The following is a 24,890-nucleotide window of genomic DNA, read 5'->3' as shown; positions in this document are numbered from 1 at the left end:
GTTAAGGTATTTCACCACAATTTAAGCTCCAAATCTAACGTATGCATTGATTTTTGGGGGAAGGGAGGAGTATCCCCTGAAGAACCAAGGTTTCAAAAATTCCACAATCAAGAACATACTATAGTTTAGATGATTAGGAAAATGTGTACACACCTATGGTTTTTCAATTAACTTGTATTGATCCAAACTAGGGGTAACTAATTTAGATGCAGAAACACAAATTTTCATCCTGATTTTTCTACATGTTTTATTGGAAACTCAGCATGGATCTGGAACAGGGTCCGACCAGCAAATGTAAAAAGGTTTTCAGCCTAACAAAAGGCAAAGCTCTAGCTGCAGCCCCATCACTACGCTTCAATGTGACCTTCAACAGCTCCTCTCTCAGCTGGTTTCCTTAACTGCAAAACAGAGACTGGGCTAATATTCTCCACACAGTAACCGATGCACAGCACCAACTACCTGCTAGAAGTAACTCTAAAAGAACTAGACATTAGAACTAACCAAAAAGCAATTTAATGAGACAGCCAAACTAGTTCACGGTAAGGGAAATTACTTAGCATGAGTTCACTGCCTGAATCGTTTCCGATCTGTTAGAAACAAAAATAAGGTAGAGGGCTTCCCTGGTGGCGCAGTGCTTGAGAGTCCGCCTGCCGGTGAAGGGGACATGGGTTCGTGCCCCGGTCTGGGAAGATCCCACATGCCGCGGAGCGGCTGGGCCCGTGAGCCATGGGGCCTGCGCGTCTGGAGCCTGTGCTCCGCAATGGGAGAGGCCACAACAGTGAAAGGCCCGCGTAACACACACACACACACACACACACACACACACACACACACACACGAATCAGATTTCATCACTAGCCTCCCTATAATTAATGAGAAGATATTCTGAAAAAAGGAGAGAAAGAGATACTAGGTGTCTCTCAATTCACATCCTTTATTCTTCCACCCACTCCCACCCTCTCCCCTCCTCTCCACACATGTCCCTTCCTAAACCACATGGTCTTAAAGCTGAGGTGGAAATTTAATGGAGGTTTCTGGAATGGAACCATTAGGACTGAGGGAGAAGCCATCCAAAGAGCTGTGGGTAACAGTCCACACCTTTGTCCTGTGCTGTCAAGGGACACACTCCTTGCAGGATATGTGTCACATCTCCTCAGCCATTAGTGAGCTCTGACTTCTCAAAGATTCTAGAAACTTTACACAACTCTTAGGATTCTTCCAACCTTCTACTTTTTTCTATAGTTGTTGACATTCATTTCCACGGTGGACTGGAAGTCTTGTTGGAGCTTTTGAGACACCTAAAATGGCCGAGCAGTTTCACACAGAAGTCCTCTTTGACATGGTGCCTTCATTTTTTGATGAACCAACCAACAAACAATCATTCCATGTACAAGGCATTAGGCTGTAGACGGACCCACCCGTGGTCTTTGCCCTCAGTTGGAAGGATAAAAGCACACAAACATGGCTGAAAAATATCCAGTTTAATTGAGTGGGGTCAGTCAATTTTCTTGCTGCCAAGACAAAAGGACTCTAGAAGTTCAGAGGGAAGGTTGGGCCAGTTTACTCTGCCCAAACAGAACAGGATAAAAGCAATGAAATTATCCCTACCTTTAGAGGCCCATGGCTCTGGAACTGCACTTTAACCTGTCCTTTTAAATGGATATTCACCTTTAGCAGCAAATGCAAGCAAGCTAGAGCAAATACAGCATCGTGTTTTTGCATGCCTATTCATAAGGTACTCCATAGCTAAAAAACAGAAGACAAGAATCTCTCCCACCATGGAAAACTCAAGACCTATCTAACAGGTCACCTGCTCTGGGGCAATTTTTAAAAGCTCTTCATGCAGCAGGTGAATAGCTGGACCGTCTCAGTGCTTTCTCCCACCTACCACCTACCACCCTTCCTGACAGATAAACCCTTTTCAGCTTTCTCCACTTGACTGTGCAGTCTGTAGCCCTATGAATCAGGAGCTAGGCTGCCTAACTGGGTACTTCCCCCATTTCTCTTGTATCTATGGGGAAGTATCAACTACTTGCAAAGACATCCTCCCATCAATTACTAGAGAGTGGGGAAAGTGAAATTAATTAAGCCACATAAAAATTCTCCCACAACTCGTTTTCATTTGTGAAATATTTATGCAGAATTTATAAGCTATGAAGCCAGAAATGACTTATTTCAACAGACTTGACTTTGTCAAACTGTGTGGGTGCAGCACTCCAATGGGAATTACTCAGGATTTAAAACTCAAATTCAAAGAGACAATGATCTAATTTTTCACTCCCTATACCAACATCCTCAAATATCAAGTCCAATGCCGTTGAAAAATAAGTAGGGACTAAATGAGATTGACAAAACCACTTTTTAATCAGAATACACAAACCTCTTTCTCTAAAGGTTCTCAACAAAGACACCTGCTTGCTTTAATAGGTTGGATCTAAGATTAATGTATATATTACAGTTCAGAATAATCACGGTGTTCACCTGCAAGAACACTGTTCCAAAAGACAAGGCTAAACGTTGTGAATACACGTTTGAGAAATTCACTCAGCCGTTAAATTGGCCAAACGGGTACAACAAAGACACAGCTTCCCAGCTTCTCACTTTCACATGATTTTCTTTCTTAAAAACCAGTTTTTATTTCTATTGCTTCAAACTCAAAGTCAGGTCGACCAAAACAATGAATAAGGGCAAAACCACTTCGCTGCAACATAGCTAACTATTCAGGAAGGGTTAATTGCCGCTAATTCGTGCCAGGAAAAATATAGGCTCTGCTGCAGGTATAAAGGAGAACAGTGCGGGAAAACTGTGGAATTTTCAACGAGGAAACAAATGCAAAGCCTGGTGGGCATTAGGAGGAGCGTCTATGCAAGTGAGAAAGAGGTGAAGACGGTGGTCGAGGGAAACAATGATTGGCTGGAGAGCGAAGAAAGGGAAGCTCAGAAGGAAATTTTCGAAAGCCACAAAAAGCCAAGCTACCGGACCAGCGGCCGGGACCCTGCTGTTCTAAGACCTATGGGGAAGCAGGCACCCAACGGCTTCGTCTCAGGTTTCCGCGGGTCACAAAAGGATAACGGACATCCTCCCAACGGTGGACCTGGGGGCTCCGCGCGCCGCTTCCGCCCGCCCGCCCCGCCCCGCGTGCAGCCCACCTGCGCTCAGCCCCGGACCGAGCGGGGACGGGGTGCTCGCGGCGATATATGCCGACCCGTGGCCGCCGGAGGACGTTTCCCTCCGCTGCCCGCCCGCCCACCCTCCTTTGTTCGCCTGGCCCTCCTCCCTCAGTCGGCCGCCATCGCCCGCCCGAAGCTAGGCGTCAAGAGCGAACGCCGCCCGACACGAAAAAGAAGGCACAACCGTTTCTCGTCAAAGCAGACTTTATTGGGGCGCCGGGACCGCCCCGCGCGCGCCGCCCGCTCCCCCTCGCGGCCCCCGGGCCGCCCACCGGCCGGGACCCTGCGCTCGGCCGGCCCCGCCCTGCCCCGCAGGCCCCCTCCCCCGCGGCACCGGGGGCCGCGCGGACGGCTCACCGGCTCCAAGGCGGCGGCTGCAGCGTCGACGCCCCGCTCCCGAGTGCGGCCCGGGTCCGGGGCGGCGGGCTCCGCAGCTGTGGCACCCCGAAGGGCGGGGGGCCGAGCGACTCGCGGCGGCGGCGGCGGCGGCTGCGGCGCGCTGACGTCACGCGCAGCGGCCAGCCAGAGCGCGCGGAGGCCGTCCCGGCGGCCCCAATCCGGGAGGAGCCCGGGTTGAGTGGGCGGGGCCTCGGCGGCGAACGGGCAGATCGATTGGCAGAGGAGGAGGAGCGAGAGGGCGAGCAGGCAAGTAGGAGCGAGGCGGGGCGGGCCGAGGCTGCACGGAAGTCTCGCGAGGCCGAGCCTGAGCGGAGTGTGGCGGCGGCGGCGGCGGCGAGATCTGGGCTCGGGGTGAGGAGTTGGTATTTGTGTGGAAGGAGGCGGAGGCGCAGGAGGAAGGGGAAAGCGGAGCGCCGGCCCGGAGGGCGGGAGGAGGCGCGGCCAAAGCCGGCGGCCGAGGCGCGGCGGGGCGCCGGGGCGAGCAGCGGCCGAGCAAGCGCGGGGCGCACCGAGGCGAGGAGGCGGGGAAGCCCGCCGCCGCCGCCGCCGCGCCCGCCCCTTCCCCCCGCCGCCCGCCCCCTCTCCCCCCGCCCGCCCGCCGCCTTCCTCCCTCTGCCTTCCTTCCCCACGGCCGGCTGCCTCCTCGCCCGCCTGCCCGCAGCCCCGGAGCTGAGGCCGCCGCGGCCGTGGCGGCCGAGCCCTCAGTCATGGCCTCGGGCGACACCCTCTACATCGCCACGGACGGCTCGGAGATGCCGGCCGAGATCGTGGAGCTGCACGAGATCGAGGTGGAGACCATCCCGGTGGAGACCATCGAGACCACGGTGGTGGGCGAGGAGGAGGAGGAGGACGACGACGACGAGGACGGCGGCGGCGGCGACCACGGCGGCGGGGGCGGCCACGGGCACGCGGGCGGCCACCACCACCACCACCACCACCATCACCACCCGCCCATGATCGCGCTGCAGCCGCTCGTCACCGACGACCCGACCCAGGTGCACCACCACCAGGAGGTGATCCTGGTGCAGACGCGCGAGGAGGTGGTGGGCGGCGACGACTCGGACGGGCTGCGCGCCGAGGACGGCTTCGAGGACCAGATCCTCATCCCGGTGCCCGCGCCGGCCGGCGGCGACGACGACTACATTGAGCAGACGCTGGTCACCGTGGCGGCGGCGGGCAAGAGCGGCGGCGGCGGCTCGTCGTCGTCGGGCGGCGGCCGCGTCAAGAAGGGCGGCGGCAAGAAGAGCGGCAAGAAGGGCTACCTCGGCGGCGGGGCCGGGGCGGCGGGCGGCGCGGACGCGGGCAACAAGAAGTGGGAGCAGAAGCAGGTGCAGATCAAGACCCTGGAGGGCGAGTTCTCGGTCACCATGTGGTCCTCAGGTGAGCGCCGGCGCGCGCCGGCCCCCGGGATGTTTTTGTTTTGAAGGGAAGCCATGTTTTATGTGTGTGATGGGCGCCGCCATCTTCTTCGCGGGGCAAGTATGGCGGCCCCAAAAGATGGCGGGCGGCGGCGGGGGCGGCGGGCGGCGGCGCGGCGAAGATGGCGGCGGAGGCGCGGCGCCGCCCGCTAGGCCGCAATGGCGTAGTTTCCTCGGGCGGGGCGGGGCGGGGCGGGGCGTGCTCGGCCAACAGCCGGCCCGGGGCCCGTTGTCCGCGGCCCCCGGCAGGCCGGCCGCGAGGCCGTCTCCCCGCGAGGCTCGGGGGCGCGGGAGGGCGTTGGCGGGGCTGCGCGGCCTGGACCTCGCGCCCGGGCCGGGCCGCCGCCTTTCCCCGGCCTTCCTCTGGGGGGCGTCGCTGCCCCGGCTCCGCCCCCGCCCCTTCCCGGAGCCTCAACTGCTCCCGGGAGGCGCCTTCCGAGGGGGGCGGGGGCGCCCGCCCGGCCCTCCTCTCGCCCGCCCCGCGTGCAGGCCGGATCTTGCCCGCGGCCGCGCTCTCCTCGCCTCGCCTCGGCGGGGCGGGACTTGGGCGGCACGTCGAGCTCGCGTGTGTGCGGGCTCGGCGTCGGCGGGGCCTGTCACCGTTGCGGCGAGGGCCTCGCCTCTGCTCCCTCCGCGGCGCCTAGTGAGAGGGGCCGCGGCTTTTTGTAGATTGTTCTCAGTCCTGGGCGTTTGGGGGAGTTTTCTTTGCTTTAAGTATTTGGCTCTTTGCAGGAAGGCTGGTTAGTTACACAGCTAGGAACGTTTGCCACTAAATTGATCAAATCGAGTAAAGTTGCCAGATGCTTTTTACTTGATAGAAAACTCCTTATTTTTCCCGTGAAAAGAAGGATTCTGGAAAGGGTCTTTCTCCTGTTTTAGTACGGCTTTGAACGAGGGCCAGAAAAAATATCTGGGGCAGAAGAGCCTTATCCGCATATGTAAATCCTTTTGTTTTTACTTCGTAACTGGTGTTTTCAAGTCCTTATCCTATTATTTTATCCAAAGGCTATCTTGTTAAATTGTTGGAATAGTAAATAGACTGAGAATAATCCTGCCAGAACTAGTTAACCTAGTACCTGTGATAATTAGATTTTAGTGGTAGAATCCTTTACGCCAGCTCTGTCTAATAAATTCTCACAATTGGATGAAGCCTCAAAATGCGGTGAATGTTGAGTATTGAAGCATTGTTAACATTCTCAGGAACGAATGAAATAGGCGAAAAGTCTGGACTGAGAAGCTGGTCTGGTTGTATCGTATCTACCGAAAGCCCCAGGCGGAGGTAACTAAAGGTGGATGGATCTGTGACTCAGGACTGAGCAAAGGAGCGGAGGTTCTGTCAAAATGTAATAGCAAGTGCTAACAGCGCTGCTGTTCTGGATTTCGGAGGGCCTGGTAGAACTGTCAGTACTTTGAGTTTAGCAGGGGCTATAGGTTTCAGTGAAACATATATTTGAGTACTTAAAAGGTTATCAAAAGATCCCTTCTGTATGCGTTCTGGTAGCGCAGAATGATTGCACAGTGATCATGCTGGAACTAAAAGCCATGTTTTCCCATTATTAATCGGAATGGAATAAGGGAGGGGGTGTTGGTTATTGATGAGTTTGCTGAATTCGGGATATCGTTTGAAATTAGATATTTAGGTAAAGATACATTAACCACATAAAGCTATATTTACTTTTTCTCACGGTATGGTCATGTTGGCTTTAAAGTAATTAAGAAAACCAGGGTTTTGGGTTTTTTTTTTTTTTTTTGCGGTACGCGGGCCTCTCACTGTTGTGGCCTCTCCCGTTGCGGAGCACAGGCTCCGGACGCTAAAGCTCAGCGGCCATGGCTCACGGGCCAGCCGCTCCGCGGCACGTGGGATCCTCCCGGACCGAGGCACGAACCCGTGTCCCCTTCATCGGCAGGCGGACTCTCAACCACTGCGCCACCAGGGAGGCCCCAGGGTATTTTATATATTCTGCATTTGGTCTTACCAAATTGTTAACCCACTTCTCCATACTCAGAAAACTTGGTGATGTAGGCTTTACTTGAAGTGGTACGTATCAGGTTAGCTTAAAGGTCATTATTTTTTCTCTGTGCAAGTGGTTGCTATAGGGTTGTACAGTTTAGGGGTATTTGTCCATTTCTTTAAATAGTTGTCTGGCATGTATGGTTGGTATCTTTTGAATGGAACAGCAGAAAGGGGATCTCGTAGTTCTGTAGTAGAGTAGTTATAGATCTGAAAGAGTCCCTAGAGATCTGCTTTTTTTCTTTTCTTTTTATTGACATAATTCCCACGTGCACATTTCGGTGGTTTTTACTGTATTCACCAGTTTCTGCAATCATCACCACTATCTAATTCCAGAACATTTTTATCATCCCAGAAAGAAACCCCATAACTGTTATTCCCCACCACCCCCAGCCCTTGGTAACCACTAATCTCACTTTTTCCCTGGATTTGTCTATTCTGGACATTTCGTTTGCATGGACTCATATAATATGTTGCCTTTTGTGTCTGGCTTAGTCTGTTTTGAGGATTTCATCCAAGTTGTAGAATGTACTTCATTCCTTTTTACGGCTGAGTAATATGCCATTGTAGAGATAAAACAGCAGGAGCTGCTTATTTTTGCAGATGAGAAAAGTAAGGTCTAGTTAAGGCTGAGTATGTTTTAATATTTAATCACGGTTTAACTGTGTTTTGAATAGTTTTAATCCTTTGCTTTAAGGCCCATGTTTGTTTTTGCTTTTTTTTCCTGGCATGTAATGAATGAACATTTCATTATTGCCATATTTAGGGCATGGTATTATGTATTTTTTTTTCCCTAGATGTTCATCACTATAGTTTGTGAGCGACATCCTCTTTTGTAGAACTTACTAAAAACTAAACCACTTAACTAAATCACTGGGTCGAGTAGGAAAGCTAACAATAAGAGCTGAGTATTTAAAACATTTAGTTTTGAGAGAAATCTAAGAAGGCTTTCAAATCTTGAGGTTTCAGGTAGTTAGAATTTGTGACCTTCACTCGAGGCTGTTGGTATTTTAACTATCTTCGGTTAGACCAAATATAGAAGTGCTTTGTGCTAGATCGAGTAAAACATCTCAGAGCAGAAAGCCATTGACATTAGAATCAGCAAATTGAAAGAAAGTCATAAAGTATTAAATTTTTTCTCACTTTTATATATTCAGAAGGTTCAGGTTTGCCAAAACTTACTAATCCTGACCGTTCCATTCGCTATTTTTCCTTTTTTACCATGCTCTTTATCACTAAGGAGAGATGCCATAAATGTAAATTCCCATGGAGCCAAGCCCAAGAAACCCTCCAAAGTAATCATGTCAACCCCATGACCTACATAGGGCAGCCTAAGTCATAGAGCCCAATGCCTAACCTGGTAGCTCTGGAAGCCTGGCTTACTGATAAGCCTCGTGCTGTCAGATTGCGTCTCCCAGTTATTAACCCTCCCTCCCCACCACCCCCAGTCAACAGCTGTCTCCCCCAGTAGGAAAAGAAAAATCCGTGTCAGAAGAGGCCACGGCTCCTGACCTACCTACAACTAGCATTTTAGGCTTTTGGAAGAGAATGAATAATAATTTTTTAAAGTATGCCAGACTCCTGGGTTGATATTTCCGAAAAGCCTTTCTATTTGTTTTGATGCCTGCTTTAGTGAGATCAGTTTTATTTATTTATTTATTTATTTAAAAAGTTATTTTGGCTGCGTCGGGTCTTCGTTGCTGCGCGTGGGCTTTCTCTAGTTGCGGTGAGCTCGGGCTTCTCATTGCGGTGGCTTCTCGTTACAGAGCACGGGGTCTAGGCGCTCGGGCTTCAGTAGTTGTGCCGCACGGGCCTGGTTGCTCCGCGGCATGTGGGATCTTCCCTGACCAGGGATTGAACCTGTGTCCCCTGCATTGGGAGGCGGATTCTAAACCACGGCGCCACCAGGGAAGTCCAATCAGTTTGTTTTAAGGCTGGGAAATTCAGGGCCCACAACAGGTTATTAGCAAAAACAATGATCAAGAACGAACATTTCCTAAGATCCACATTCTTTTGTCATCTCATGACCTTCTCTTTCTAGGTGGCCAATTTATAAACTGCTCTCACTACTTCCCATGGGAAGAGTGAACAAAAGTGAAAACTTTTTATAATTTTTAAATCTGAACATTTACCAGTGAGTTGTGTCCTATCGTATTATTGGATAAACACGCAAACATTGTATTTTCAAAATTTGGCATCAGAAACACTACCTGGATGTTGAAGAAAACATTCATGTCATTACTGTTAGCAGACTATTAGGAAGATGGTGGGCAGGTCTTGGAGGTTAGTTGACTCTGTTTCGTAAGGTTGTGCCTTCCTGTTTATGGTAGACGTCACAGGTCAGGAGAGGAGTCCTAGGTGCCTTGTGTTAGTGGTCCCATTCAGTTTAACTTTGTGATTAATTATCAGTAACAGCAAGACCCGTGGTTTCTGGGAATCTTGTTGGTAGCAGCGCCACATTTTCCTTTAGAGGGCACTGACCAGAGATCTGACCTTGGCATATCTTAACTTCTGACCTTGGGATCTTTGTAAGATGACTTGTTGGAGTAGGGGGACCCCAAAAGGCATTTTTCATTTCCTTTACAGCAAAGAAATTCTACTCCTTTCTGAATTCTTATGTGACAAAAGGAAGCAGTACACTCAATTTCTTAAAGAAAACTACCCAATTTTAACATGATCTGTTGAGATAATAGGAACTCTTGAGTAAAATTCATAGTAACTATTCAGTTACTTTATTTAGTCTTACAGTGTGGTTTCAGATATGAATAAACTTTAATGTAAATGGTTGTGACGGGCTCTTTTCTTTCTTGTGTAAGTCGTTCCCCTCAAATATAAGAGCTGAGGGGCAGGGAAAGAGGCACTGTTGTGCTGGAGGCTGTTCTGTGGTGTCCGGACCCTGTCTCCTCTCCTAGGAGAGCCATAAACTTCAGGAAGAATTTCTAGTGTCTCACAGAGTATCACACTCTTAAAAACACTCCGAAGTGTCTTTCTCCTTTTACGGTGCTCAACTCTGCCCCCTTCTTTCCCCTTTTTGTCTTCTAGATTTTAAGCCCCCCCCCCCAAAAAAATAGAAGCTGCTGCCATGACTCCAAATTGAAAGTTGGCTTTTAATTTTTTATTTTGTTGATAACTCACTTGTAATTTGTAGTAATACATATGGTTATTATACTAACTACGTTTTTATAGATTCTTGAGAAGGACTGAATACAGACTGCTGGATTTTACTTCTGGGGATCTGACTGGATCACACATACACTATTCCTTTCTGAATTACATTCTAAGGCTTGAATTGTGTGAATTCACTCCCTTGCCTAAAAATCCCTCAAGCACAGCAGTGTGGATATACTTGATACCACTGAACTGTAAGTTTAAAAATGGTTATTAGAATGGTAAATTTTATGTTTTATATCTCCACACACACACACATCATCATCATCATCATCATCATCATCCCAGAGACATACTGTTGCATTCAGTAAAATCCAAGCTTCTCATAACCTGCCAGGCCACACATGATTTGGCCCCTGCTTTCCTTCCTGACTTCCTTCCTTGTCCCTATGCTCCCATTATGCTCCAGCCTTCCCAGCCTTCTTTTAGTTTCTTGAACTTGGTCCTTTGCACTTATTCTTACCTCTGCTTCCAGTGCTCTGGCCCCAGATGTTCACCTTCTTCGTGCCAGCTGTTTTCCAAGTCTCGGCTCTGGGAGGCCCACCCTTTCCTCCTTTCAAATTAGCACCCCCCTCGCCATCGTTCTCTCTCAGCCCTGTTTTACTTTCTTTGTAGCACCGTCTGAAATGGTCTTGCTTTTATCTTTGAACTTGCTGCTTGTCTGTCTACTTCCTCTAGAGTGTAAGTCCTGGGCTGTAACCCTGCAGCCTTACGATGGTAAGGCACATAGGAGATTCTCAGTACATAACTGAGTGAATGAGTGCATGGAATTGTGCTCTAAGGCAGAATCCTAGCCTAGAGTCCAAAATACTACTCCTACCTATTACTACTTTCAGAAAAGGAGTAGTAAGTGTGGGGAGAGGGTGGAGAAGCATTCCTTTTTTAGAAAAAGCATGGACTTCAGTCAGTTCTAGATTCAAATCCTGGGTCTACCACTTTGCCTCTTTAGATACACTACTTGGCATTTCTCCCCTGCCCCGGCCACGCCATGCAGCATGTGGGATCTTAGTTCCCCGACCTCTGGTGGAACCCGCACCCCCTGCAGTGGAAGCGCGGAGTCTTAACCACTGGACCACCACGGAAGTCCCACTACTTGGCATTTCTGAGGCTTGATTTCTTCAACCAGAAACTTGAGGTTAATACCATAAAGGTTTTGTTTGAATTGAGGAATGTGACAGCTGCTGGCATGAAACAGGTACTTAGTAAATGATAGTATCCCTTCCTAAGGTCTCTGTTAGTGGGGAAGAGTGGAAACAGCCTATGTCTGATTTTTGTCTGTTGCTTAGCAATGAATCTCAAGTATTAGCTCTCCCCCATTTCGATGAAGGTTTGGCTTGATGGTGGTGGTGAGTAGATAATGTCATTTTGGTCAAAAGTTACCTAGAATGGTCAGACCAAAGTTAATGGCCTAAGATGGAAGGTGTGGAGAAACAAAATCTAGCCAACCCACAAATAAATAAATGGGAAGTAGGTAAAAAAAAATATGCAAATTGGTGAAAATCAGGATCACAGAAAAAAAGGAAGCATTAGGGTCAACCCTAATGAGCTTCCTGGCAATCAAGATAAATAAGGAAACTATACTACTGTTAGCAGATTCTAAGATAGAAAAACTTCTAAGGGAATCAAACTTTTCTTAGGACTGAATTCTAAAATAAACTGTTTTCTATATAAGGGGCCCACTGAGTGATAGCAATGCACAGATTCCAGCTAGTAGAGTGTCAGATTTCATGTAGTGTCTTGGAGCAGCCAAAAGACTTAAATGTAACCTAGTTGAAGGTGATTCTTTACTTGCTTACTATAGTTTTTAAAAGTTCAACATTCTTTAAAAACCATAAGCATAGGACCTACTCTTCCCCTTAGGCCCAGGAGGGAGGGCAAAGTGGAATAAAGGTTTTTTGTTTGTTTTTTGGAATAAAGGTGTTTTTGCACACCTCTTTTCCAGACACCATGGTTCCCATTTAATGTGTTACCTTGTTTCAGCCTTATGTATGATAGGTGGTCTACCCTTTAATAAGTAAGGAAACCAAAGAAGGGTCAGTGATAGCAATGAGAGGCCTCTTGAAGGAAAGAGATCTTGATCTGGGCTTTGGAAAGCCCAGATGGGGGAATGAGAGGTGGGCAAGAAGGGAAGGAGCGTTGTGTTTATTCACATACCTTTTATCGGACATTGAATAACATTGCAAGCAAACCAGTTTGGTGGGAGCATGGAGGGCATGTGAAGCTCCACTTGTGAACCTGTTTTCTAGGCCTGTAGAGTGCGCCCAGCCTTTGCGTTTAGTTTAGTTCCTTAGTCATTTCTTTTTGACTGTAAATGTTTTGAGTCTCTTTGCTTTGCCTCTCAAATGACTGAGAGTGGCTATAGCTTTGGTAACTTAGAAACTAAATAGCTAAGAGACAGGGACTTATTTATGTACCTTTTTAACCTTTTGAATAGTTCATGTACAGAAAAAAGAATGTTTCTTAAATGTGAATGAATAGATTGTCCTGCTGAAACAACTCAAAGTGTGCCACCCCATTCCTGGACGGTATTGGCTAGAGTTTGTTTTTCCAACACCTTCCATCTTAGGCCTGGTTGTTGTAGGTCATTTGCCTCTAGCCTAGTGTTAGTGAGCACGGGAATCATCTAATCCACACTAGAAGTTTCCTCAATATTACAGTTTTCCTACCACCCTACTTCTTTGAATCAATGACTTGTTTTCTCAGCTTTTTCCAAACAGGAATTCTGAGATTTGGTTTTCATTTGCTCTGCCCAGTTATGTTGTATAATCACAATTATAAGTTTAAGTCACATTGATTATAGAAACCGATTTTTTTGTTTGTTTTGGAGTATAGTTGATTTACTATGTTATGTTAGTTTCAGGACTATAGAAACTGATTTTGGTGACACTTCTAATGTGGATTAACCCTGTCCCCTTGAAACAATGAAATAATTAACTAAGTCCTATCCTGAAGGAAAACTCCAGAGAAGAATATACAAAACAGATTTTAAAGCAAATTTAGATACTTTGCTTCATGAACATGCTTTACTTTGAGGTGTATTTGTTTGTTTTTAATTTATTTTATTTATTTTTGGCTGCGTGGGTCTTCATTGCCGTGCACGGGCTTTCTCCAGTTGCGGCGAGCGGGGGCTACTCTTGGTTGCGGTGTGCAGGCTTCTCATTGCGGTGGCTTCTCTTGTTGCAGAGCACAGGCTCTAGGCGCTCGGGCTTCAGTAGTTGTGGCCTGCAGGCTCTAGAGCGCAGACTCAGTAGTTGTGGCACACGGGCTTAGTTGCTCCGCAGCATGTGGGATCTTCCCAGACCAGGGCTTGAACCTGTGTCCCCTGCATTGGCAGGTGGATTCTTAACCACTGCGCCACCAGGGAAGTCCCTTGATGTGTATTTGATAATTACTCCGTTGCCAGTCACTAGAACTCAGTAACACATATAAGAAAATTGATAATCAGAGCTGATCAGTTAACACCTTCATCCTCCTCTATCTTATTTCAGTAGTAATTCTGAAATGGAAGGAATATAATAATGGCCACTGCAGGCAGTGAAAATCTGTATTTGAATACATATTATAATAGTAAAACATTTTAAAATAAAATTGTACAAAAAGAAAAAATGAATTAATACTTCTCACTTAACGTTTTTTGAACAAAGAGGGAAGCTTATGTACATATGGTCTGTAAATGCAGTTATTTGTCTTTTAGTGCATCATAAATTTCTGTTGGGCAAAAACTTCTGAAGATTTTCTTTGCAAAAATCAGATAGGGCTTCCCTGGTGGCACAGTGGTTGAGAGTCCGCCTGCCAATGCAGGGGACACGGGTTCGTGCCCCGGTCCGGGAAGATCCCACATGCCGCAGAGCGGCTGGGCCCGTGAGCCATGGCCGCTGAGCCTGCGCGTCCGGAGCCTGTGCTCCGCAACGGGAGAGGCCACAGCAGTGAGAGGCCCGCGTACCGCAAAAAAAAAAAAAAAAAAAAATCAGATAAAATGGACAAATTATAGCAAACAGTGACATAATTTGATGTGTTGCTTTAATATGTGTGCAGTTCTTGGTGAAAATGAGGCGGACATTTTTTATTTCTTCTGGCAATAGATCCTAGCATCTTTTGTCATTTCTCTAGCAGTCTTCTTTGAAATCTGATTTTTTCCCCTATATAAATAGTTTATTTTCTTAAATTTTGCTGTTGAATAGTTAACAACCCTCTGTTTTACAGTTTCTGTGCACTGGTCTTCAAGGAGTTCTCCAAATTAACTTCCATGAAATACAGTGTTTGTTAAGGAATAAGTAAGAAATATGTGATGATAATATGAAGTTTTAAGTATATATTATGAAAACCTACAGTAACCAGAGCAATTATTTAGAACTTAGATCAACAAAAGTTTATTTATTTATTTATTTAAGGAAAGAATATTGTATCATTGACATTGTTTTTGAAGTGCAGGTATATAGTGATAATCAAAAGCAGACTGATTTTTAATCAGTTTAATTACGGTTTTTAAAATGATGTACAGATCATGCGCTTATTGTGTGTACTTCAGGACAGATTGCTTTCACTGTGTGCCACTTTCACTTGGTGTGTTACTGATTAAGATTCTCATTAGACAAAGGTAGTTTTCTCTCTATCTGAACATATCTCTTTAGTCTCCTTTGTAAAGTCCTCCTCATTCTCTCAGTATTGGAATTACACAGCTTTTGGTTCTGAGCCTTTTCTCTTTCTATATTTTTTTATAGATATATTTCTGCAGCTTTAAATGCAGTTTGTATGCCAGTGATTCCCATTATATTTCTCTCCAACCTAGATTTCTTTTTATCCCCAGTACGTAGCTATTTCTTACCTCCTTGAGGTCTGTCCACTAGGTGTCGCACAGTTAGCCAGTGGAACCAAACCAAAGTGGGATTCCAGATCCTCTCCTGCAGGTTGTCTCTTCCCCCGTTTTCCATCTTAGCTAATGCCACCACTGTGCTCCAGGAAACACAAACAAGAAGCTGAGACGGCATACTTGACATCCCTCTTCCACCACCACCACCACCCGTCTGATTCATCACCCAGCCATGTTCTTTCCTTCTCCACAATAAAACTTGAATCTAACCTGTTTTGTTTCGTTTTTTTTTAATAAATTTATTTATTCTATTTATTTATTTTTGGCTGCATTGTGTCTTCATTGCTGCACGCAGGCTTTCTCTAGTTACAGCGAGCAGGGGCTACTCTTCGTTGGGGTGCGTGGGCTTCTCGTTGCGGTGGCTTCTCTTGTCGCGGAGCACAGGCTCTAGGCGCGCGGGCTTCTGTAGTTGTGGCACGTGGGCTTATTTGCTCTGTGGCATGTGAGATCTTCCCGGACCAGGGCTTGAACCCTTGTCCCCTGCATTGGCAGGGGGATTCTTAACCACTGTGCCACCAAGGAAGTCCCATGTATTCTAATTCTTAATCATTTGATTGTTTTCTGGGTACTTTATGTTCTTGAATGTTGGAACTAAGAACTGATCCTCAAGAAGTATTTCCTCATTCGACTTCAGTTTGTGTCACCCCAGAATTCATATGTTGAAGCCCTAATCCCTGATGCAGTGGTATTTGGAGGGTGGGACCTTTGGAAAGTTATTAGGTTATAAAGCCCTCATGGATGGGGTTAGTGCTCTTATAATAAGAGACAAATTATGTAATGTGATGAGAAATGGTGTGTATGTAAGGATACAACAAGAAGACATCTGATGTCTGGGAACCAGGAAGAAGGGATTCAACAGGCTGGTGCCTTGATCTCCAGACTGTAAGGAATACATTTCTGTTTAAGCCACCCAGTCTAGAGTATTTTTGCTATAGCAGCCTGAACCGACTGAGACAGCTTCCCTCGCCAGAATGTAAGTCCCATGAGGGCAGAGACCTGGTTTTGTTTCTGCTGCCTAGAACAGTGCCAGGCTCACAGGAGGCCCTCAGTTATTACGTGTTGAACTAATACAAGGAATGGTTGAGCCTGTGATTCCTTTATGCCAAGAGTTCAGCTTTCTTTCTGCCCCAGCACACTTGAGACATAATCCTTAGCAGTGGCTTGCTCAGAGCAGCAGTGACTCTCAACCTTGCCGTGATTCTTGTATTTATTAGAAAGATACAAACAAGAATGTGTCTTCACTGTGAGAAGAAAAATAGCCTGCCTACCCACCAGTTTATTTCGATACCACTAGAAAGTTGATGTGGTAGTAGTTGTGCCTAGGCTGGAGCGATCAGAGGGTAAAGGAATTATCACAGCCCTGAGAAAAGAAATGAAAGAATCTGGTTACAGTGCGGAGTCCCAGCTTTGCAACTTGTGATCCAGTAACCACATTTCCTCTTCTTTTTTATTAATGCATCCAGCTAGGTTTTCTTAGGCTTCTTCATATGTAAACGGGTAACCTGGGTTATATTATCAGGTTCTTTCTAGTTCCAAACAAGAGGCGGCTGAGCCTAACAGTAAAGCGCTCAGGTCTTAGAGTTCACCCCTGTCCCTTACTGACTGGTTAACCCTGAGCAAGTTACTTAACCTCTCTGTGTCTCAGCTTTCTCTTCTGTAAAATGAACTTGCTAATTTGCCCACTTCATAGGGTAATATGTGCAGTGATTAAAACAGTGCCTTCCCAGAAACATTCAATAACATGTCAGCTGCTATTATATTCTGTGGTTCCTTGTAATGACCTATAGTGTTCCCTAAAGTGAAGAGCGGTGGGAAAGGAGAAGCATTTAAAGTTTAAAACTGTTGTATTCTGTGCTTTTTATTGTGAAGCAATTTGATGGAGAAGCAGAAATTTTCAGTTAGCATTGAGAGTTGTGAAGCATTCTGTTGAGAGTTTTGAAGCATTCTATTTTCTGCTTTAGTCACCAAAGTAGTAGAAGACTGGTTTTGGTCTCTGGGCACTTCACTCTAGTCTGAGAGACAAGGCCAACAAAAGTTCAAAACAGCATGATTTAGAGTTCATCAATATTATTATTCAGAAATAATCCAGGAATTCAAAGGTAAGCATCTGAGGTTGGAGCGATGGAATCAGCCAGCCTTTAGAGAATCTGAGCTAGACTCCAGAGGGTAGGCTGGGTTTGGAGAGAGGTGATGAGAAAGAGCAAAGGGAGGAACTCCTTATTCTTACTGAATATTTCCTTCCAAGCACTTCTGAATTAGCCTGTGTGAAAAACAGGCTGGTTGGGGGCTTCCCTGGTGGCGCAGTGGTTGAGAGTCCGCCTGCCGACGCGGGGGACACGGGTTCGTGCCCCGGTCCGGGAAGATCCCACATGCCGTGGAGCAGCTAGGCCTGTGAGCCATGGCCGCTGAGCCTGCACGTCCGGAGCCTGTGCTCCGCAGCGGGAGAGGCCACAGCAGTGGAAGGCCCGCGTACCACAAAAAAACAAAAAAACAGGCTGGTTGGAATATAGAGGGCATGTGCAAAGGAGAAATAAAATACTAGATATGGTAAAATGAGACCAGACAGCATAGGACCCAGAATGGTCAGTAGTATTTGGTGTCTAGAATATAGGAGACTCATTGTGGGGGTCAGTATCCCCTTTTTTTTTTTTTAAACCTGTTGGATTTGTGATGGTAGTAGAACATTTAAGTAGAGCTCTCCTACATTCTTTGAACACTTATTTATTTATTTATTTATTTATTTATCTTTATTTCTTTGGCTGCGTCGGGTCTCAGTTGTGGCACGCGGGGTCTTTGTTGAGGCATGCGGGGGCTTCTCTCTAGTTGTGGCATGTGGATTTTGCCTCTCTAGTTGTGGCACACGGGCTCTCTCATTGAGGCACACAAGGTCAGTAGTTGAGAGGTCCATGGGCTTAGTTGCCCTGAGGCATGTGGGATCTTAGTTCCCCAACCAGGGATTGAACCCATGTCCCCTGCGTTGGAAAGTGGATTCTTTACCACTGGACCACCAGGGAAGTCCCTGAACACATATTTATTGAGGACCAACCTACATGCCGACTCAGAGCAAGGCTCTAGGGATACATGGGGATCAAAACAGACCAAAACAGATCAAAAATCCCTGTCTTCGTGGAGTTTACAGTCTAGTGGGAGTGGGTGACAGAAATCACACAGCTATGAGTACACATCATAGTCAATAAAAATTGCACAGGTAAAGGCCATGAGGTTAGGGTGGATGGGCCATGGTACCTTGGAGGAACTTAAAAGGCCAATATAGCTGGAGCTAAGAGTGAGGGGAGAAGAGTGAAGAATGAGGAGGCTGGAGCAGTAGGCAAGAGGCTAGCTAAGAGGTGAAGGCTAGAAAATCAGATCTGAGTCAGCGTTGCAGAGTTGCTGGTTAACAGGAAGTGTGTGTGGTAGACAGAAAGCAGAACTCTGAGAAGTGGTAGGAGGAGAAGCAAGGAAGCTGAAAATAAGCCGCCGGTTACAGAAGTGGGCGTAGAACTGGGAAAAGTGGATGCTGAGGACAGTAATGGCCAACGCTTCCCACTAGGCTAAGAAGGAACGCTGAGGGAAAGGTTGTTGACTTTGGCATTGAGGATTTTGGTGACCTTCAAGCAGAAATGGGTTTAAGAGATTGAGGAGAAAGACTGGGTGGTTAAGAGGTAATGGCTATAAATCACCCATTTGAGAAGCTGCTAAGGAGAGCATTTTTTATAGTTTTAAAAATGTGTTTGCTTACATATACTTCTTTACTCAGCTAAGACGATCCATCTTACGATGTTTTTCAGATGAAAAAAAAGATATTGACCATGAGACGGTGGTTGAAGAACAGATCATTGGAGAGAACTCACCTCCCGATTATTCAGAGTATATGACAGGAAAGAAACTTCCTCCTGGAGGGATACCTGGCATTGATCTCTCAGATCCCAAACAGCTAGCAGAATTTGCTAGGTAAGTTATAAGAACTTTTCCTTTCTTTTAGTTAAAGAAAGTACTTGAGTGTTGCCAGCTGTGTTTTTTGGTGCCTAAGTTACAATAGTGGTTTGTATTCTTGCTCTAGGGAAGCTTCTGAAAACAAAAGCAGTTGGTTTTTATTTTCAGTGGTAACTATGTTATGAATGTAACTGGCACCATTTTAGATTTGAATAAGATGAAGCAAATACCTACTCTTTAATTCTGTAATTGATGTTGCTTGTGAATAAATAAAATTGCACATAATTTGTTTGGAAATGGATCTTTACCCTGCCTCCTGGCCTCCTTGTATACATTTTAAATTGGCGTGTATTGTCCTGGTCTGAAGCTGCTGGAGGCCTGGGTCTGTACTGGATTTTTACAGCTGACCGCTGGAAAGGACTTCATCAGTTCCGATTTCAGCATGTCATCAGTTAGGCTCCCGGTGTGTTGTTGATTTAAGCTGGCATGACAGGAAGAGGTCAAATATTTAGGGCCAGGACCCTGTGCCTGACTATCCAAGGTTAGGAGCAGGAAGGAAGGTCTGAACCCAATGGTTGTTTATTTGTTTTGCCTGAAACCAGCCAGATTCCTATAGAAACCTTGGCCCCTTTTTACATTATTTTCTAGTATAGTTTGGCAGTTTTTATAAGGGCGTGAGAAAACCCACACAGATGTAAAATTTTGAATAAAATGAAATGAACTAATAAAATCTAGAGTAGGAAGTATACTCCTTTTCCCTACTTGAGGTTGAATGGAACCTGGAACAGCCCACGAAATTGAGGCAAAGACAGAATCAGTGAGAAAGAAACCTTTGTGCTCTCCTGTCCTGTCTAACAGAGCGGAGCACCTTTTCTTTCCCCCACCCTTTCTTGAGAGCAGAGTAGGGAAGAGCTGGAGACCCTGGGGTGTCCTGGTTTCTCCCAGCCTGCCAAAAACAAGCTGGGCGGCCTCTGGCCATTTGGAGCCTCAGTCTCTCCACATGTCACGTGGGTATAAGAATACTATCGTGCTTTGATAAAAGGGTCTGTACCCTTTTCTCCTTTCCAGTGAAACTGTAGTTATAGGGAATATAAACATTAATTTATTTCTGATTTATCATGGCTTTAAAAAACGTAAGGCCCTATCCTTTTGTTAATGACACCGTGTTCCAGCTTTTATCGCTCTTTGTATTTTAAATACAGATACGTGAATTGACTATTAACTGCCCTGCTCCCCTCCCCACCAAAAGTACAAATAAAAATGGAATCTGTAGGGTACGTAGTTAGCAGTGAGGTCAAGAGTTTTTGGACAGGTTGAGCCAAATACCATACCTGCGTTTAATGTTGTCATGTGTTCCTAAAGTTAGTCACATCTTCCTTATGGTACTCAGATTTACTGGGGTGTGGGCTGCTATCCCAGGGATAGAGGTGGAACACGGGAATCAAGGAGAGCTTTGTGGAGGGGGCAGCGTTTGATTTGGGCCTTGAAGCACATAGAGTTCTGACAAGTGGATGGGGTTTCATGGTGGGGCCTCCATGCCAGAACAGCATGAACACAGAATACACATTCACTATCCAGTATATATTCAGAAAACAGAAGTAGTCAAGTTTGGCTGTGAATTAGGGTGCTTACAGGGAAATGACTGGGTTTAGGTAAACGTAAACCAGATCATTAGAGCCTGTGAATACTGGGCCAAGATACGGGCTCTTTAGTATGTAGTAGACAGCTGGTGAAGGTTTTTGAGCAGTAGAGAGGGGGTTGTATGATCAGAGATTTAATTTGAGAGAATTACTTTTCAGCTGTATCCAGGCTGGATGGGTGCAGGGACAACCAGGAAGTGGGAGAGACCAGTTGAACAAGAGCTCATGAAGGCCTGAGCCAGAATTGTGGTGGGTGGCGGTCAGACTATGTAAATGTGAGTAAATGTGACAGAGATGACAGGAAACGGTGGAAGACAGAGACAGGTTGGCTGTATGTCTAGAGGGAGGGGCAAATGCACATTCATTTTTTTTTTAATGCACATTAAAAGCTTTGCTCCATAGGTGACAGGGAAGTTGGGAGAGGGTGCTGGTTTGGGGTTCAGAGTATGCAGTGTTTGGTTTTAGATGCTGAAGAGACATCTGTGCTGGACTTGAGGTGGATTCAGGAAGTAAGTTAGGGCTAGAGCCATCTGATGGGGGACGGCTAAGAGCATGAGAGTGTTCAGTAAATAAGCTCTTGGCGGGGGCAGTAGGAGGTTTTGGAGAGAAAAGAGTAAAGTCTTGGGAAGGCCCTTGTATTCAGAACCAGTGACAGAGCCAAAGGATCATTCAGACAGGTAGAAGACTCAAGAAAGTAAGTACAGGGGACTTCCCCTGGCAGTGCAGTGGTTAAGGCTCCGTGCTTCCACTGCAGGGGGCACAGGTTCCACTGCACCTCCCTGGTTAGGGAGCTCATAAGATCCCACATGCCGTGGGGTGCGGCCAAAAACGCAAAGAAGAGAAAAGAAAAAGGTAGGTACAGCATTCCAAGAGCCAGTAGAGTTTCCAGAAGGGCCAAGAGAGGGAAGAATAAGTATTTCTCTACATACTATATTGTGAAGTAATCCTGGTGGAGGAGCAGAGGGCGGAGGCAAAGGTTTGCAGAGAGGTGGGGCCCACGGGTAGTGAGCAGCAGAAGTAATCAGGTGCTGGTGACCCCTAGCGTTGTTCCCCTTGCTGGAGAATTGGGGCAGCAGTCTTAAGGCTTGTCCCCAGTTCTCTGAACAGAAACTCCAGGACGTCTCAGCTCTAAACTCAGGCACATGTCGCTAAAAGCTTCCAGGGAGAAAAGATAGGTCTACAAAAGGATGATAATTAAACCTGAAGGAGAATTTTCTTCAACAGCAATAGATAATTAGAAGACAAAGGAGCAATGCTCTGAGATTTCTGAGGAAAATTATTGTAAACATAGAATTCTTGATCCAGCAAAGCTATCAGTCCAACACAAGGGCAAAACAATGGCAATTTTAGACACCTAAGGATTCGTTTTATGTTGCATGCATCCTTTCTGAAGAGGTGACTCGAGGGTGTGCTCCAGTACAATGAGGATGAACATCAAAGGGAAGACTTGCTAAAGAATACAGTGAACAGGAAATCAAGAAGACTGCTGTGCAACAGGCTGGAAAACTTGTTCAGTTTAGAATAGGAAGTCAGTGGGTTGTAAGAATTTCTTCAAGAAAAGCCCATTTCATTCAGTAGTGGATAGAATGAGCAAGAAGCTAGAAGATCTTGGTAGTATGGGAAAGAGTCTTCTAAAGAAGAGAAGATAGTCAGAAAGTCCGTGCCAAGGGTGGCAGGGTTAAGAAAACCATGGCCTAAAAATGGGGCATAATTTTGACTTTTTTTTTTTTTTTTTTTTTTTTTTTTGCGGTACGCGGGCCTCCCACTGTTGTGGCCTCTCCCGTTGCGGAGCACAGGCTCTGGACACGCAGGCTCAGAGGCCATGGCTCACGGGCCCAGCCGCTCCACGGCATGTGGGATCTTCCCGGACCGGGGCCCGAACCCGTGTCCCCTGCATCAGCAGGCGGACTCTCAACCACTGCGCCACCAGGGAAGCCCCAATTTTGACAATATTTAAAGAGAGAACACTCATTTGACATGACTCTAGGAAAATTCTCTCCTTGGTAACTGAAGCTCTACTGTATTGGACTTGGAGAGCATGAAATATGATCCCTAGCACACAGTTAAATTCTTCAGTAAGCATTACTTATGTAATTACCTGAATATAGTGTGTGTTTATTTTCTTTTATAATCAGCCTGTTAAAGATTTCATTTTGTATACAGAATAGAATGTAATCTTGCTCCCCTTGACAACACGTACAAAGGTACAGGATTTGGGCAGTTGTGAGGTTGGGCTCATTCTCATCCCCATTTTCCATAGTATCTCTTGAAAAGATGATGTAAAACCAAATAAATCTCTCTTAATTGGGCAGTGGTGGTGAGAAATAGTTAAGCCTGGAATGCCCTATTCTGTGAGGGCTTCACATTTTGACCACGTAACAGCTGTGAATAGGACTTTCCAGAGACCCCAGAATGGTGACTGGGTCTCAAAGCGGTTGACAACGAAGTGCCAAGTTTCAAACTGTTGGGGGCCATATCTTATCTTCTTGGCTTATAAAAACGCACAGAACTTGTTTTCCTGGCCTCCTCTTTTCATCCACCCCCACTCTGTGACTCAGTTCTCGGCTTAAGGTGGCATGTTAGTTGCTTTCCCCTCCCCTCCGTGTACTGGGGTGGTAGGATTCTGGACTGGACTTGGAACTGGCCAAAGAATGTTCAGGTTCTTGCTGCACTGAGCCTAGACCACTTAGTAAATTACTTAGTGTGTGTGAACAAGTATAAGAAATAAAGTCATGGTATTGCGGAGGTGGGACTATGGCGATTTTGTTCTTTCTTGAAATGTGTTTTTAGTAAATACTTCAAAAATTGGTCAGTGGGTGGGACCTGGAGAATTCTGTCCCCTGATTAAATTTTGTGCATTTTTCATTAACTAAACTTAGCCCTTTGGAAACCTTCTGTGCAGGAAGATCAGAATAACAAGTGGTTAGGTCAGTCCCAAGTTGGTGGTGGTTTGTTGTTGTGGTTCACTACCCACCCTGAGGCTTTTTCACTGGTTTGATACAAAGATAAAGTGTGATGGTGGAGCTGAAATGCCGTAAAACCCCTCAATATCACGTGAACGTACACTGAGAGAACCCCTAGAACACACTTCGGCTTGTTTGTCTTAGGGACACAAGGAAGGGAGGTGGACGGTGCCTGCAGGTGGCAGCGCTATTACACAGGGCCTTCCGTCCTGTCGGCACAGCTGGCTCCAGTCGCGAGTCAGCTAAGCTGCTGATTTTCATTCAAGAATCACTTCTTCAGAAATGTTTCATCTTGGCTTCTGGGACATTTACAGATTTAACTTAGTCAGAACTTCTGGTTTACATAATACCCTGCTGAAAATTGTCCAGGAAATTCCTGCAGTTTGTGGTACTGGTGTCCAACCGTTACAATGTATGCAGAATGGCAGAGTGTAAAATCAGCAGTCACGTCATAGGGCACGTAGTCTCTATTTTTAATTGAACAGGAAACTTTTGTTGCCTACCTGGCTCCTCCATATAATTTCTAATACATGGAGGGGGCCTTTCCACTTTACCTGTGCAATGGTGGTTTGGAGCCACCAGTAAGTACCTTCTGGGTTGTTAAATACAACTGGCGTTTTTTTAAGGAATGAACTCAGTTTTGCCTAGGCCCGTTTAGCACAGGTTGAGGGTAATAAGAGCCATCATTTCTCAAGAGCTTAACGTACATCATCTCTTTTAATTTTCACAGCTCTAAATAGGTAGAATTAATACCTTTTTACAGAATAAGAAACTGAGGCTGAGAAGTTAAGTGATTTGCTCAAGGTCGTGCGGCTGGTTGAAGCCAGCGCCCAGTCCCACATCCCATTCCACCTCGTTCATGATGCTAATGCTCTTGTCGTCATCTCCAGGTCCAAGAGCTTTGTAAGTTTCTCAGTCAGTGAGAAACTCATATCTTGGTTACTTGTGACTGACTAGTTTGGGTGGGTCAAGAAGGTATTCTAAGTAGTAGTATATAATTTTAGTCTTTTTAAAAAATTACTCTCTTTTTTTAGGATTTCAAATATATATATGTATTTTTTATTTTGTAGGTTTATGTACCAATTGTTGCCACGAAGATTTTAATTTTAGTCTTTACTCACAACACAGAACACTTTCAATCTAGGCACGCTTGTTTGGACAAGGACCTTTTTAGTGTTTGCATTCGAATATAATGTACAAGGTACCTGCGTACACTGCCTCAGTGATTTGCTCAGGAGCTTAAGAGTGGCTGCAATTAAATACCTCCACTTCCTCCTTGAGGCCAAGGGTGTTTGCTCAGATGTGTTTTAAACTGTCA

At 46.1% G+C, this 24,890-nt stretch overlaps 1 protein-coding gene across 1 annotated transcript in view; it reads left to right on the top strand.

Annotated features, from left to right (window-relative positions):
* The first annotated feature begins 4,137 nt into the window (after positions 1–4,137).
* The window catches only part of YY1 (YY1 transcription factor), a 30,894-nt gene continuing 10,141 nt past the window's right edge, over positions 4,138–24,890 (top strand). The window contains exons 1-2 of the mRNA XM_060095647.1: positions 4,138–4,949; positions 18,825–18,987. Coding sequence (XP_059951630.1) covers positions 4,277–4,949; positions 18,825–18,987 — 836 coding nt within the window. The 5' untranslated portion in view covers positions 4,138–4,276. The remainder of the gene's footprint in view (positions 4,950–18,824; positions 18,988–24,890) is intronic.

Source organism: Mesoplodon densirostris, chromosome 4, assembly GCF_025265405.1.
Source record: "Mesoplodon densirostris isolate mMesDen1 chromosome 4, mMesDen1 primary haplotype, whole genome shotgun sequence".
NCBI lineage: Eukaryota > Metazoa > Chordata > Mammalia > Artiodactyla > Ziphiidae > Mesoplodon > Mesoplodon densirostris.
Note: the sequence above shows the minus strand (reverse complement) of the source record. Positions and strands in the feature narration are given on the sequence as shown.